This window comes from Melopsittacus undulatus, chromosome 3, assembly GCF_012275295.1.
Source record: "Melopsittacus undulatus isolate bMelUnd1 chromosome 3, bMelUnd1.mat.Z, whole genome shotgun sequence".
In the NCBI taxonomy this organism is placed as follows: Eukaryota; Metazoa; Chordata; class Aves; order Psittaciformes; family Psittaculidae; genus Melopsittacus; species Melopsittacus undulatus.
In genome coordinates this window covers 118,005,236-118,022,137 of record NC_047529.1, presented here as the reverse complement: position 1 = coordinate 118,022,137, position 16,902 = coordinate 118,005,236, and the positions used below count along the sequence as shown (strand labels likewise).

The window sequence follows — 16,902 nt, the reverse complement described above, 5'->3', positions numbered from 1 at the left end:
CACTTGTCTTTGTTCTATCAATCCAGCCTGTAAGAAACAAGTGCTGTGTACCAAACTTGTTATTAAATCTGCAGATTGAAAGGTAAGTTAAGTTTTGATCGTGATCACTATACCCATTTCCAGATAACCATATTACACAGATCATATATTAGCATCCACTGAAAACATTTTGACAACCTCATCTACACAGACGGAGTGCAGTTACCCACATTTAAATGACTATAATTAATACATAAGAGTTATAATGATAAAATTGTATCTGAGCAAGGGAAAAAGATCCCTCAAAACCTTCCTGTGCTGAAGTAGGAAGGTTCACATATATCAATATGCTCATAAGCTGGAAACAGATCCAATCTTGCCTGGAGAAGAATGCCCACTTTGGCTTCCTCTGATTCAGAGACTTCCACAGTCAGGGTAGTTTTGCTTAACTGTCAAACTGAAAAGAAGCCATTTTGCATCATTTAGAGCATGAGAAGTTTCCTCTTACTGAAACAGTTCACCAATTCTAACTGTTTCTAACAATCTATCAGACAAGTTTATTGCCAACAGCTACAACGAGTCTATTATCTTCAGGCAGAACAAAGCCTGAGGTTTCCATGATGGCTTTTTTCAACTTTCTCAGAGCTGGGAATGAGCTTCACTTACAACCTGACACTACAACAAACTGCATAAGACCAAGACAACATAAAACCTGGTATGCTGCTGGGGAAAGTGCCCTACCACTCCTTGGCTTTAGATTTTATGGTTTCTGAGTGTTGGTCTGAAGCCTACTGCAATATAACTGAGAAATGCAGCTATGTTTTGAAGCACTGATTTAGTCAGGTGAGTCTGACAAAGCAGCTAAGCAGCCATTAGATTCAAGTTTCAGCACACCAACACAGAAAACAAATCCCAGATCACTCCTTGGGTGTCCTAACCATCTCAGGCCATGTCACATCACAGGCAACCTGACACTGGCCAAGTTATTACCTAAGCATGGTTGTCACTTCTGGAACACCTGCAGACCTTCATTCAATACTGTAATTACTCAGTGGTATTCAACATCTGGAATTATCACTGTTCATGAAGTAGCTTGGCTAAAAATGAAAAGATTTTAAAATGACAAGCTTTAAGAATGCAAAGAGTTCAGAATGACTCACATCAATCTCTCCTTAAGACAGAATCCAAGGCATGCTCAGGAAGAGGGAGCCTATTTAGTTGTAACATTCAAATCTACAGTATGCACTCAGCATAGCTCAGCAGATGTAAGTACAGGAACAAAACTAGAAAACCTTTATTTTTATCTTTAAATTTACTTACTTACTAGTCCTTACTAGAGTAAGGACATGCCAACAACAATGCAGGTACAAGCACTGTACAATTCCACAAAGAGACAATGCCAGCAACAGAGTGTGTGTGTGTGTATATGTTCACACAAACACAAGTTAAATCAGGTATAATTTGGTTTCTGCTATTCATATATTTATAACTGTTTTTTTTCCCCTTCTATTTTTCCCTCTTCCTTAAATTCAAGCTTCATCTTCCAAACTGTGTTACTACAGGGAAGAGAAAAAATGGATATGGATAAAAACCCACGAGGTTCAAGGGAACTCCGTGATCTGGCAGAAATCAGTGCCAAATACACACATTAAATAGTGCAATTCTTCCCTCCCAGAGAATAACTCTCATTTGTATTAAGGATTTAAAACATAATCCTTGTCCAGCCTTAGATGCACTTTTTCCATCAGGTACAACCCACTTGGACATACGATTTCCTTAAATCTGAAAGCTGCTCCTGACTTGCATAGCTTGGAAAGAAGAAAGAAAATGGCCAACAGGAGAACAAACAGGAATAGTCATCATGCTCTGGACGACTGCAGAAGCAGGTCAAGACTTTGTATGTGAAGGATGGCTGGTGTTAGAGTACATAAGGGGAAAATAATTACTCAAAACCAGATATTAAGCCCCTATGGAGTAAATTTCTTAAAATCAACACTGACATCACCTGCATCCCAGTTCAATATGCTGGGAAAATATTTAGCCATAATCCAGTAAACATGGTTATAAACCAAACATCTCATATTCTAAAAAGGTCTCTTCAATTCTGATACAATGCGCAGTACGATGAGCCAGCACAGCTCATCTTGGAATACCAAGTGTCTGTTCCAAGAGCTGCATCTATGGGAATCTGGGAAACAAAATCAACAGCACAAGCATTAACACAACATGCTCAGCGCAGACACAAAACCTGCTGAAATAGTCAGTGACTTTGCAGCAGAACTTTACACATATGCACATAAAGAGAACAACCCATAACTAGTGAACTTACCAGTATAAAGAGAACAAACATAGAATTCTATTTAAAACTAAAAGTTAAAACTGCAACAGGCAAAAAGAAAGCTGCAACTATGCTGTAACAATAACCATGGCTATCACCACCATCTGATGACCACAGCAACAGGATTATAGGCCAGATTTCAATTCCCTTGCATCCTCAGCTCTTTAATCTTTCACCAACCCCACTGAGTAAAACCTGTACAGGTTTATGCTTTCTGCTCAGTGAAAGAACCAACATGCAATATGAAAGCAAACTTCTTTCACACTGCCTAGTAGGAAGCATGGTTTTTATGTCACAGCACTGACTTCCCCTCACTGCCCTGGGTTTGTTATAAATGAGATTCTCTTTGTAAGCAAATGAGGTAATAGTTATCCACTGTTTAATCCATCTACATTTCCCCCCAGCCTGAACTCTGTGGAAGGCAGCCAGACTTGATTCAATGTATTGGTGATGTGCTGGACAAACGAAAAAAGGAAAATGAAAAGCAAAAAAAGTGTACGGACAGAAATGTTTATTGAAAAAGAAAATAAAATTAAAAGACAAAACTAAAACGGGTGGGAAGCACAGCACACACAGCTAGGAGTTAAAAGAACATCTTACATTCTGCCTTAATGGCAGCACAGTTAATAGGGACAAAGGGACGTCTCGCTGCCTGCCGCAGCCGCAGGGTGTTTTTGCAGACCTGACGGGCCAGTTTTGTCCAACAGGTAGTGTGGAGGAAGAAAGCTTGACGTGTTTTCACCGCTGACTTTGGGCTCCCAGTGTTACGGACTGGAGTTCCCTGAGTGGCCTGCCGGGACAGGTGAGTCCTGACATGGGATTCCTGCAAGAACACCAAACAATCGGAACACATACGTGAGAACTGCAGCTTCACAAAATGACACAATTTGGATCAATTCACAAGGCTGAATATATATACATAGTGTGTATAAGCATGTATGATTGTCCTGGGTTCAGCATAGTTATAGCATGCACAAGCACTGTATAAAAAGAATGAGCTTATGTATAAAGCTGTAAATAAAGAGAACTGTTTTTTACAAGGTATTGGAGAGGGGCTCTTCATCAGGGACTGCAGCCATAGGACAAGGGGTGATGGGTTCAGACTGAAACAGGGCAAGTTCAGGTTAGATCTAGGGCAGAAGCTGTTCCCTGGGAGGGTGCTGAGGCGCTGGCACAGGGTGCCCAGAGAAGCTGTGGCTGCCCCATCCCTGGCAGTGCTCAAGGCCAGGTTGGACACAGGGGCTTGGAGCAGCTGCTCCAGTGGAAGGGGTCCCTGCCCATGGCAGGGGTTGGAGCTGGATGAGATCCTTTCCAACCCAAACCACTCTGTGATTCTCTGATTCTATTGTGGGTGGATATATAATGCCATTCTAGATGGCATTTTATAGGGTACACACCATCTGACTGACAAGATGACATTTGTCCACCAAAAAATGTGTGAAATAGATGTTTGCTGATCTAACAGTCAAATAAAGACAAGGGAAATTAAAGACAGGAAAAGGATTAAGGAATTGAGCTTTGTAATACCAAAGTTGAACACACACATAAAAAATTCATACCATTAAATATTCAAATCACAGCAGCCTTGTGAAAACCCCGCATTTTGTTTTAGGAACATTTATGTACACAATCCTACCTCTGTAGGCTGGCTGGAAGACAGTTTATCATCATCTGTCTGTGTGGGCATTTTCAGGCCACCATATTTCTTCCAATAAATCCAGCAAGATGCACACAACCTACACTGCATATTAGGAGGACCCCAAGAATACCACTGGTGAGACTGTGGAGCTAAGGAGAAGAAAACAACACAGGTAAAGTGGTGCATGCCACATTCAACATAATAAATCCAAATGATGCAACAGATAGGCTTATATGGCCATAATATATGGCATTAGAAAAGCATTTTAACATAGGTATTTAATACCTTTGACATGGAGGAAGTAAGAACTTGAATTTTTAGCTGATTTATGTTTTACAACAGCACCCCAGAAGACAACTGCAAATGGACATTTCAAAAGTGCTTCCCTATTTACTTTTGAACCAAGGACTTTATGTTGTCAGGAAGACATTTTCTTCCAGTAGACTGCCAAAAAAAGTCCTATAAATCCTCTATTTCTAATCTTACCCAGGTTTATTATGTTGCTTGTTACTTACTAGAATTAGTTAAGATCTGCTTTCTTTGCTCAAGTGATGTAAAGTGAGTATTTATAAATCAAGATCCCCATATGTAAAAGGAAAAGTGTATCTGTTGAAGTCTTATGGAAGATGTACCTTTATATCGTGTGAAGACTCTGCAGGAGACAATAATTTAACCTTTTTTTTTCTTCTGGTAATCTTTCACAAGAAAACTCTTCTTTACAGAAATGTGATTTGAAAAACAACCATTTTAAATTAATTGGTGTTTGAGAGACAGGCAGCCATAGCCACAGCAATGGTACATGAAAGCTTTTCCATTCTTGCCATTTCTGGGTTTTTTAGTATCTACTCTCATATAACCTATGCTGAAGGCTGCTGCTTCAGGAAGCCCAACAGAGACCATCAGAAACACACAAAACAGTAGGAAGAACTCAGCACACTATTGCCCTTAACTCCCAGCAACAATGGGGACAAACACGACATCAACAACCCCCAATACCAACTCGAAACCTCTGCAGCCTTGAAGAAGAATCAAAATTAACACTGAATCTAATATTCTGAAGGGAAAGGAACAACATATCAGGGCCATCATATTCTACTGCTTCATCTTTCCGTGCTTTCTGAACTATTAAAAAAGAGAGAATCATAAAGTGCATTTGAATATTAACATCTCATCACTATATTGAAAGTGGTTCTAACTTATTTCTGCTTCAGAAGTCACTGACAATTACCCTCTGTAGCATGCAAAGTTAGAACCAGTGCAGATTAATACTAGCCAAACCTCTGAATTGAAAGAAAGGAAAGAGAAAGAGAAAGAGAAAGAGAAAGAGAAAGAGAAAGAGAAAGAGAAAGAGAAAGAGAAAGAGAAAGAGAAAGAGAAAGAGAAAGAGAAAGAGAAAGAGAAAGAGAAAGAGAAAGAGAAAGAGAAAGAGAAAGAGAAAGAGAGAAAAAGAAAGAAAAAGAAAGAGAAAGAAAGAGAAAGAAAGAAAAAGAAAGAGAAAGAAAGAGAAAGAAAGAAAGAAAGAAAGAAAGAAAGAAGAAAAGAAAGAAGAAAAGAAAGAAGAAAAGAAAGAAGAAAAGAAAGAAGAAAAGAAAGAAAGAAAGAAAGAAAGAAAGAAAGAAAGAAAGAAAGAAAGAAAGAAAGAAAGAAAGAAAGAAAGAAAGAAAGAAAGAAAGAAAGAAAGAAAGAAAGAAAGAAAGAAAGAAAGAAAGAAAGAAAGAAAGAAAGAAAGAAAGAAAGAAAGAAAGAAAGAAAAAAAAAACTTTACTTACTATAGCAGCTTTCACAAGCCCGACCTATTAGCGAGGCCTGTGCCTGGTAAGAGGCTCCCACTGCTCCATTGACTGCAGCAGGTTTCCCATTGTTGCTGGATATTTGATTAGGATTTGGTTTGTTGCTTTAAATAAAAAAGAATAAAATGGGTTTTACCAACCTTTTAGTCAACACGAAAACAAACCATCTAGTTCTGGAATTCTGATGCACGCTGACAACATCTGTAGACCCTGGCTCTAAACCACAAGGCTGGTTTTTATATCCCTCTTGTATTTTCAGCACCATCAGAGACTTGCTGTGTGAAGAGCTGCTTTGATACTCAGATTCATAGAACTTTCTGAAACGCTCTCTCATGGTTTGAGCTACTTGGCAAGCCAGTAAAAGCTCAAATGTCAGGTTGAGCATTAACAAAACCTGACATAGCACAGGGTTTAAGAAGGTGATTCCAGGCAAGAGATAAAGCTTTACAAGGTGAGGCTGGATGGTTATCGGGTTAAGTGGAACAACTAAGAGGAGCAGCACTGCCTGCAATACTACAAGGCTGTCCATTCCAGAAGACAGCATGAGATTATTGCTGTCTCCTATTTCAAGCAGAAGCACATACTTCCACCAGCTGTAGTAAATGTGAATGTCTATAGTCTTGGCCAAGCTCACCTGCATAACATCAGGCTGTTCTGTCTGGGTTCTGTCCTAAATGACTTTCAGAGAGGCTGAAGAACTGGGTTTGTCTTTATTTTTTTTCCTCTTCTTTTGGTTATATTGTATTATTTTACCTACTAATACTTCAGTGAAGAAGGACTGTACAGGCCAGTTAATTCAGAGACAATCAGTATACTCCTCACTAGGTTAAGTACAATATTGCCAACTTTGTGGGTGTTAGTCACCCCCCTGACAAACTATGCTCTCAACACAATGCAGGGCTGGATACACTGATCCCCCCAATTATTCATTATTTTAGGTAGCATAAAATACATTCAAGATGAGTTACAATGACTAACTGAAGAAACCTGTGGTGTATCAAGTCTCTGCTCCAAACGCCTGCAAGTCTGTCTCCTACCTTCTCCTTTTTCACTACATTCAGTGAGGGACACAGTTTCCATATACCCTTTTATCAAGTACTGTGGGCTCCAGGTACAAGAGAAGGGATCAAGACATGATTACATCTCCCACGTTATGATTTGTTGCTTGATTCCTTCCAGAGCAGCTACGAATTGAAAGGAACTCACTGGAAATGCAGACAGAACACTGCTCTTACAGGAAATGCCTCATGGTCAAGTGCAAAAAAGGTACTGAGCTCTGAGAATCGATTCTATTCAGATTTCAAATACAATAAAGCAGTCCTGAAGCAGAGCGGTGGTATCCCATTTGCCCACCAATGCCCCAGACTGTACAGTTATCAGTCCTACCACCCTCATCCCATCAGCTGGGGAGTCTATCTTGGGGTGACAAAAGACAGTAAGAAAGATAAAACAACCCCATGTTTTCCATAGGGGTTTTGCCATCCCGTGCCCCCAGTCCCTCCTGAGAACATACTGACAGAAGTCCTGAACTGTCCACATGGGCCAAGGAAATGGAATTGAGAAAGCATTCTGTAAAGAGTGAGCATCTTTCAGTGTTCCTAAAGCAGCCACTTCCCCGAGGGAAGGAGGGAACAGTCACTATCAGAGCTTTCAGCTTTTTGTGAATGGCATCATTTATTAGAGACCTGAGCTTCCAAACTCACATTTCTCCAGAGATGAGATTAAAAGAATGAATTTCATAGTCTGCTGTTTGTGTTATTAAACCTGTTTAAGAGAGGAATGTCTGCATGCAATATGGAAATGACGTTCTATTGCATGCAATTTATACAAGTCACTGAAAAACAACAGTGGATTATTTAAATCTCTCATTTGGTATTCTAGTATTCCACAATACAAACACTCCTAACAATGGGAAATTCACATATATGTAAACTGAACATACCCACAGGAAGCTTAACAGAACATCACCTGTAACCCTTTCTCTTCCCATAATCTTGAGGAAATTATGAACATGAAAGAGACATTATATCATGTTTCTGTGAAGTACACATTAATAAAAGCAGGTATAGCATCGAGTTTAAGTCTAAAAACCCCCTCAGAAAGAAAGAGATCTCATTGACAAGACTTGGTCAGAGATAAAACATTTGGGGCTGTGTGCCAGCTACCTTTAATTCACAGCCAGAACACCTCTTGTTTCTAGCTGAAGAACAGACTGTATCAGCTAGATAAAACTGTAAGGGGAAAGCATCTCATTTTACTTGATGGAACTACATTAACAACTGCTTCTATGCTGAAATATTGTATTTACACAAACAGGAGGTATTGTGCTACAGGGATTGGAAAGCAACTGCTCTGGAAAACCTGCTTTCTAAATGGTAAGGCCCTTCTTGCATGCGACAGCCCTTGTGAAACTTCTCACCATTCCAGACCAGGCAGTTTGTAGGTCAATGATAAAGGGCTCAGTGAAGTACAAAGGTTTCACTTATGGTACGAGCATGTGATTTTCTGATTCTATCTCTATATATTGCTTGCATGCAACAAATACTAAGTAACGATTAAAAAGATGACAAGAAAATACCATGCATTACTATTTCCATTCTACCTGTACAACCTTCAACAAGAAGACTTCATTATTATACTCACTAGGTGGGGATGTATACTTGTTTCAATTTGCTCTCTGCTTCGGCTGCTTTCAGGCGTTTCTAGTTGAAAAATTAACACATCAAAATAGTTTATTACAATCAAATACAAGATTTCATAGAACTGCACACAATCCATCTTGAAACTACTTCCTTTGTGATTCCACAAGAGCCTCCAGAGCGAGTGCAGAACTCCACAAGACGAAACCCACACCAAATGAGTTCCCTGTGTTCATTGTTAGTCTGAAATGGTAATATATTGTCCTCCCCAGTGAAACTCCCAGGCCTCACATACAACAACCAACCTGTCAACCAAACAATTACAGTGTACGCAGATTACACCTACATAAACACTGTGGCCAACCTTAATTGCAGAGTAAGTAGAAAATACATGAATGAAATACATGAGTAACTCAGCACATCTTGTGTGCTACATCTGACCTGAGGCTAGTATTTCACAAGCAGCAGAAGGAAGTGGAACAGTCGAGACCACTGTTAGAAATAACTAAACATCCACTTCCTTTAAGTGCTATTAAAACTGTAGCTCAGGAACAGCAGCACCACGACAGCTACACTATCATCAAGAAGTCTGTGAGTTTCCTAAATGATTACTTTCTTCATACTTGCAACGAATTCAATGCAGATTGCACTCAAGGTAGTACTGCTAACTTCCAAAATGCAGAGCTCGAGTTATCACCATTATATTACACAGGCAACTAAGACAAGTATCTCAGCAATGGGCACAATACATCCGGAGTTCAGATGTCCACTGGTTATCTGAAACATCTGTCTGTATATAAAAGATGAAGGAAAACCCACTATTTCCTTGTTCTTCCCATACTCAAGGCATTAATTCTGCTCACCTGCTTAAAAAGAAGGAAAACAAAAAAAAAACCTAAAAAAGAGGGGGAAAAGGAGTTGAAATCAGTTTTATTACAGGGGGAATAAAAAAGGAGGGACACTGATATCCAGTAGTGATTCCTACCAGTACCTGCCTGCCCCTCAAGATACCCCTTTCTTTATCAGGTGTCTAAAAGTCAGTCCTCCATTTCTCCTACTACAGCCAGCTCTCTCCTCTGCTGTTCTCTTTATTGCCTGATACCCAACCCCTGCAAGGCTCACAACCCAGGAAGGTCTTTCTCCCTTTGAGAACAGTCACCAGCAAAGACTCTGCTCCCAGAGCCTCTTGCCTGAGCCAGGGGGAGAGGGGCAGGTTGCAGCTTTCCTGGTTGCGCAGCCCCAGTTAAGCCTCCCCATGGAAACAGCATCTCTTTCCCATTTCAGAAAGCTGCCTCTGTGCCATCCATCACCGTAACTCCCACATTTATAAACACTTCAGCTTTGAGGAGCAATCCATGACAAACAAACTCCTAAGCAGTCTATGTCACCTCGAACACAGGACAAGAGACCTTTTCCATTTGAGTTTCTGCTGTTCACAGGTGCCTCGTTGTGTTCAGTGCTACAGAATCAACTTCCACATTCAGTGCAGTTGCAGTCTTTCCCAGGGACCAGGCTCAGTATCACTGCACTCCCTTCGACAGGCCCATAGCAAGATCACAACCGTGATATGCTCTGCCTCAGTCAGATTCTACAGAAGGAGCAGCAGCATCATGCACTGACTTATTCACCCATTCTACAAGAGGATGAATACATCCCCCTGCACACCTATCAGGATCATCAGAGCAATGTGAAAAAATCCATAAAGGAAAGAAATGGGGAGAGTGGCCTTGAAGCACTGTCAAAATGTAAAGGCATTTGTAAGAAGCTGTGCCAGTGAGAAATGACTACACACATTTAATTACATTTTAGCACACTTTTAGTACTGGCAATGCCATTTTGGCAATTGCTTTCCTCCTTTATTTACGCAGAAGCAAATGATACCCTGCCTTCTATAAAACAAGCACACAACGCCCTTTCAGTAAAAGCTCTATTTTTTGCATTAAAACTGTGGTTAAACATTGCTCTCTAACAGCAGAAATGAACGTTACAGCTTGAATTCACACTGACAGATCAACTGAAGGAGAAGAAAGGATGCAGAAACAAAACTATCAACAAAGAGTTGCAATACCTGAGATTAAACCTCTGCCTGTTGAGAATCAGAGAATGAAACCAGGTAGAGTGTAAAGGTTGGAAGCTGATCTGCTCTTAAACAGTAACTACTGCAAACAAGCCTTAGAGACTGCATTGTAGGGGAGGTCAAGCTACACTAACCCCGCTTTTCACGTGGGCCCTTCCACTCTGAACCAATTACCCTTGCAATTGAATGCTATTTCTTTTTAAGATCTGCTGTGATGACCATCAACTGACAAATATCCCCAGAAATTAACGTTTCCCTGTATTAAATACTGTTTTCCACAATGGAAATCAATAAATGAGAGGGAAATGGAACACAGTGTTGCTGTACAGTAATGCAGTTACCCTTACATAGGTTCTTCCATTTTCCTGTTGTAAAGCCTTTTAGCATTGAATTCATTAGGGAGAACACCAGATCCAGTGGAATTCACTACCTGGCCTTCCTCATAATATATCATGTAGTGGTCATGGTAAGCACATCACCAAGTGTGACACCCGAGGCCTGAATTAGTTTTGCTAGACAGGTTCAGCTCTGAGAACATTAACACATCTTATTTCCCTTCACCTTGCCCTGGCCAGACCAGTTTAGCACAGTTCAGCAGGGTTTACCCCAGTTCAGGCCAGTCCAGCACACCTTAGCCCTCTTGAGCCCACTTTAGCCCACTTCAGACCAGTTTAGCCCAGACCAGTTCAGCCTACTTTAGCCCAATTCACATTTGTCCAGACCAGTTTAGCACTGTTAAGGCCAATTTAGCCCAGTCCAGACCAGTTTAGCCCAACGTAGCCCAGCCCAGTCCAGTTCAGTGCACATTAGCCCTTCCCAGCCCAATGTAGCACAGTTTAAGCCAGCTCAGTCCAGCCCAGTTTAGCCCAGTCCAGCTTCTCCCAGCCCAATTTAACCCAGTTCAGCCCAGTTTACAGCCCAGCCCACTCCAGCTCAGCCAAGATGAGCCCAAGTAGGCCCAGTTTAGCACAATTCATCCCAGTTTAGCCCAGCTCAGCTCACTTCAGCACAGATTAGCCCAGCTCAGCCCAGCCCAGCTCTGTCCAGCCCAGTTTAGCCCACTTAAGGACAGTCCATTTAGCCCAGCCCAGCCAACTTTAGTCCAGTTCAGCTCATTTCAGACTTGGCCAGCCAGGCTCAGACAGGTCCAGCCCAGTTCAGCCCAATCTTATTGCTGCAAAGCAGCACACAATACAAATAGCTTAAAACCCCTTCACAGCTATGTGAGGTATCAGAGGATTTGACAATGTGCCCTGTGAAGAGCACAAAAACATCTGTCTAGAGCCTAAGTATTACTGTAGGCCTCCCACAAGAACACAAACAGATTTCTGTGCTTTAACATGTTCCCATTAAGAATGTGGCAAACTGGTTCATGCTGAAATAGTCATTAGATTACCTGCTGCACGTATCTGTCAGTAGTTTTCCACATGTAATAATACTCAATGATGCTCGTCAGTGACTTCCAAGGGAGCTGAAAAATATTTGTCACAAATTAAAGTGGCTCCAAGAGGCTGCGAGTCCACATCTTATGAACACGTTAAAATCGAGTACAGGTGATACACAACTATCAATGTACTCAATAACTACATTAAAATCCATAGGCAAGTGAATGCATACTATTAATAATACACAACCTTTCCTTATAGTTAACAGGGATGAAGAATTACAACAATATCACACATCCAAACCCAACTGTAATTTATTCCGTTTAAGCCATAGGGTTAAACAAAATGATCCCAACAGAACCCAGATTTCCTTCAGGAAACACAGAAAGTACTGTCTCTATTATAAAGTGTAACAGTACTCAGTTTTCAATGATGAGCCACTGAAGAGAGGGAGATTATAGATAAATGTATTCTTGTGGAAAATCCCTGCTTAAATCCTACATACCCCTCCTTAAATCCTACCTACCTCACCTTGCAGAAACTTTTCATATACCCATAACCTAAGTCTTGAAGGACTATTTCAGATGATCACTTAAACCAAATATTTGTTTTCAAATGCCTGTACTTTTAGAATGCTACACAGGAAGTGAGAGCACAATCATTTTACTCTAGAGAAATGAAGATATCCCAAGATTACATAATTATCAATAATTGAAAGACTTCAGATTACATAGTAATAGATCGAGACTGTGTGCACCACGTTACCAATGCCATAGAAACTGATATGTAGAACAGATGTTCTCTTAATGATGTTTCAAAAACGATATGTCACTTTCCCAAGGTAAAAGAGTGACCAAGGACAGACTACCTACCTGCGTTAACTAAATGAGACTCATTAATTAGTGCCTCACATCCACTGCTGCAGCACTCTGACTCATCACTAATGTGCCCTGAGTAGGCTGCACAACCCTAGCTCTAGATGTGTGCATGGCTCCCTTTGGGAGGAGGGCATGGAAAGATACCTGCATTTTAGGAAGGAAGATTCAGTGAAAGAAAGAAGGTATCTACTTGAGATAAAACATGAACATTTTACATGGCTGCTAGCAGACTCACTCATATCTAGCATTAGAACAGTGCAAACACATAAGCAATTCCTGCAACACATTACTCTCCTGTATTTATTACTTTACAATGTATACACATCCCCAGAATTCCATGCTATGTAACACAGCGATTATACATAAAAGAATACAACATGAATACCAGAGACAAGGCTTAGGTATACTTGGTCACAAATAACGTTAGGACTCAACTTGTACACAGACAATAAAACCTCAGTTACATGCTTTCCACATTTTGGAAAGCCAAATACAATGTATTAGGAAACATCTACTGTTTTGACTCAATGATCTGAAAGGTCTTTTCCAACCTAGTTGATTCTATGATTTAGTTAGAAGACATAGCTACTGAACTACTGCAGAATTACAGCTCAGGACCATTTCTCTGTACGAGCAATAATAAGGAACTGCATTTTACATCAAGGTTTCATGTCTAAAACTCTATCAAATATTCTTTCCCGATCATATTCTCTTGAACTTAACAGAGCTGTTTCATCCATGACGCAATTTTCAACCTTATGTGATGAATGCAATGAACATTTTCTCCCTTGGGAATCTCAAAATTAAGCATGCAGATATAATACACCTGTTAAAGTGTCAGCTCTTCAGAGCCTTCCCTTCCCACCATCATTCCATTATCTGGTTCATTTCAGAACGGTGGAAGTGAAAGGAAGACAGCTTAGCTCAGTGCCAAGCCTCATCCCACTGTCCCACACTCAATCATAGAAGGACTTCTACATTTACCACACTGCAACATTTTCCCCTCACAAAGCCTATTAATAACCTCTGCAAAGAAAGAAATAGATCTGAGCTCTCGGAGTCAAGCAGAATGAGATTGTGGTGGAAAGGTTTCAAATGACTTCACTCTTACATAATGGATTCCTTTAGCTCAAACCCTAACCTTCTTACAGAGCCCAACTTGAACTTAGTACAACAGAGGAAGTCTTTACCCTTGAGAGAAAGCAGCTCTACAAGAAACAGGCAAAAACCTCTGCAAACTTCTACTAACAACTCCAGCAAAGCGTTAGAATCAATTTAGTTTAATTACTCTGTGTTAGAGCTCAGCAAATAAAAGCACTGCTGCCCTCCAGTACCGAACCCAGTGTAGTTAAAGCATAATGGAAAACATTACCTTATTTTTCAAAGGAACGAAAATACCTCAGAAGTCAAGTAACTCCCTGCAGTGCACTTTAAAAAGCTACCGGAATATAAACCTCTCTCTGGTAATCATAGGAGGAAAACCCAGCTTTCCCAAACCACTCAGGGGAGTCAGCCATGGAGCTGCTATTGACTTTCAGTGGGAATTGTGCTGGAGCTCTGAAAAGTTGCTGGAACTTGTTCAGATGCTTACGAAACCCTCATAGAAGTCCTTATGAAGCATGTCAGCACACGACATCCTACCTGGGATTAAACCATTAAATGGATTACCTTTGCAAAGAATGGCACTGAACAAGAAAGCACACTGATTTTCAGTCAGATTAAAACAGATGTTAATTACATATATCAGCTGCACAGATTTCTCCCTGCTGTAGCTAATCTTCCAAACCCACAGAGCGCAGCTATGCTCAGCCATGCGAAAACACAGCAACACAAAAGTGTATTGCTTAAGTACTTACAAAGTCTTGTCGAATGTCATTGAAGTCCTTGCCATACTTTTCCAATGCCTCTTCAAATAAACTAGCTTCTGATGCTGACCACTCTTCCATTTCATCTCTACACAAGACAGGTCCTCCAAGTGGCACTAGAACACTGATGGCACTGCTCAAATCGTAGTTGTGTTTATGCAGTGTATCCATTGCATGAAACTAGCATGGAGGCAAGAAAAAAAACCCATGTTTAAATAGACAGCAGTCCATTTCGGTTAATGCAAATTCAATGTATAATTTCCTATAAGCCACGCAAGAAGTCTCAATTACTGCTAAATTCAGATTTTATTTTGCTATCATAGGTTGTCTGCTGTGGAACATAAGGAAGATACATTGTTCATTAGTTAATTTGGGAAAGGAAATGCCTTAACACAATGTTTACTAAAAATGCCATTACTTTATTAGTTCTTGCAAGCATTTCCAGGCAATCTTTAGTTGGTAAGAATTGGTTCCACGTAACTCAATAGAGACAGTGGCATGTATTGGCTGAGGAGCTGTTTTCAATTAACACAAGTTCTAAATAAGCAGCTAAACCACTGCTGGGCATCTATGGGCTCGATATTCTCATTGCTGGCAAAGGAAGCCATTTATTGTTTTCATTATTACCATACTGAAAAACAAGCAAGATTTTTGTCCCTTAATAACTCTGTTGTCAGAGATGGGTAAATGAGGTGTCTCTGGTTAATTCACTTTCTGTTACAAAAGAGGGAAATTAAAACCAAGTTATAGCATCCTTCCCTTTACAGGTATCCCTGAACGCCTGCATTGCAAACCTACGCTGGGGAATATGAATACTAAGCAACTGCATCACAAATCCAGCCCCAGGGAAAATGAGCAACACAGAAGCAGCCTTTCTGACTCAGTGTCCCAGAAGACCCCATCACTTCAACTGTTGTGCTGAAGGAGGTATTAGAGGTATGAAGTGCAATAATGCGTGTGAATGTGTAACATCACTCTCCTATTTGTCCCATGACACTGATGAGCTGTAACTTGTAGCACGCCAACTCTCACACAGCCCTAAACTCATCTTGAGAGGGGGCACCCCAAGCCTTGCGAGGAAGGAACACTCTTGTGTTATGTGTCAGTATAGCACTTACAGAGCATTTCCAGAGGAGCTTCTGCATACAAATGTACTGCAAGTAATGAATTCTCCTTATCTTTTGCCATCTAAGAGTGGCTTAAGTCTTTCTCCAGCTTTCAATACACCTCCTTGAAAGCTTATCAAGCACAAGATTCTTGAACTGTTTTGTCTGCAAGAGCAATGTCACTATCATCCTACAATGTCATTTTCCTTATGGTTCAAGTCAAATTCACCAGCCTTGAGAAAACACAAGTCTTAAAAAATGAAGTATTCTAGTATGGAAATAACTAACATATCTAACAACCCTTAACTTCAGGGTAAAAAATGTAAAATTAAATCACTGATATATTGCTTATTATTCAGCCAATGAGTAAACCAGGCCCCAAGATTGAACCCTTATAGTGTATGTGTTAGCAAGATTTAAATCATTGTCTATATCCCAGCCTTTGTGGAAAAACTGTACATACCAGGCATTTTTCCAAGCAGCTGCTAAATCCAGATCTATTCCCTGATAGCAACTGTCTTACAAATGACACCAGAAAGGAGTAAATCAGGCTCTGGCTCTTGCCTTATGTTCAATTTTTCCCATCTATAATGAACACCTGATTCCATAAAGCTTGTTCTGATATTACTGAAGATTGAGCTCTGTGGATAAGCACTGTTCTCATTGAGCTACCTGTTCTGTGACAGAAGACCACCGACACGCTTGCATGGTAACAACCCTTTGCCTTCTGCAGAGCTGTCAGCCCTCACCTGCAATCCAATTTCAGACTGCCTCCAACAAAGCACACAGACTATGGAGTCTGTAATTCAATAATTATGGAGTCTGTAATTCAAGCACATTTATCTTAGGAGCCACATATACTGAAGTCTAATAAAAATCAGTATAAAGATGCCATTTGAAATGCAAAAGAAAACCTTGTTCATACTTTTCATTTTGAAGAGATCCAAAACCAGATTTACATCCTTCCAGTAAAGTATCATGGTCTCTTCCAAACAAGTCCACCACAAGGAACAAGCGATTCAATCAACATGCTTTGCTTCAACAGCTCTCATTGTCAGTGCATGCACTATGCAATGCTTAGGAATAGGAAACAGGAAGTCTTCCCAATTTCTTTCCCTTCTCAGAGATCAACTTCCACTGCAGTGTGAAACACTGCCTCTGAGAAGGCCAGAAAAGCAAGTGTCTTTCTCACTGCAAAAGAACATT

General features: G+C 40.4%; 1 protein-coding gene across 1 annotated transcript in view; it reads right to left on the bottom strand.

Annotated features, from left to right (window-relative positions):
- The window catches only part of MTA3 (metastasis associated 1 family member 3), a 107,970-nt gene that overhangs the window by 36,963 nt on the left and 54,105 nt on the right, over nt 1–16,902 (bottom strand). The window contains exons 9-14 of the mRNA XM_005142813.3: nt 14,582–14,770; nt 11,859–11,933; nt 8,390–8,448; nt 5,726–5,850; nt 3,954–4,105; nt 2,918–3,140 (exon numbers count right to left, since the gene is read on the bottom strand). Coding sequence (XP_005142870.1) covers nt 2,918–3,140; nt 3,954–4,105; nt 5,726–5,850; nt 8,390–8,448; nt 11,859–11,933; nt 14,582–14,770 — 823 coding nt within the window. The remainder of the gene's footprint in view (nt 1–2,917; nt 3,141–3,953; nt 4,106–5,725; nt 5,851–8,389; nt 8,449–11,858; nt 11,934–14,581; nt 14,771–16,902) is intronic.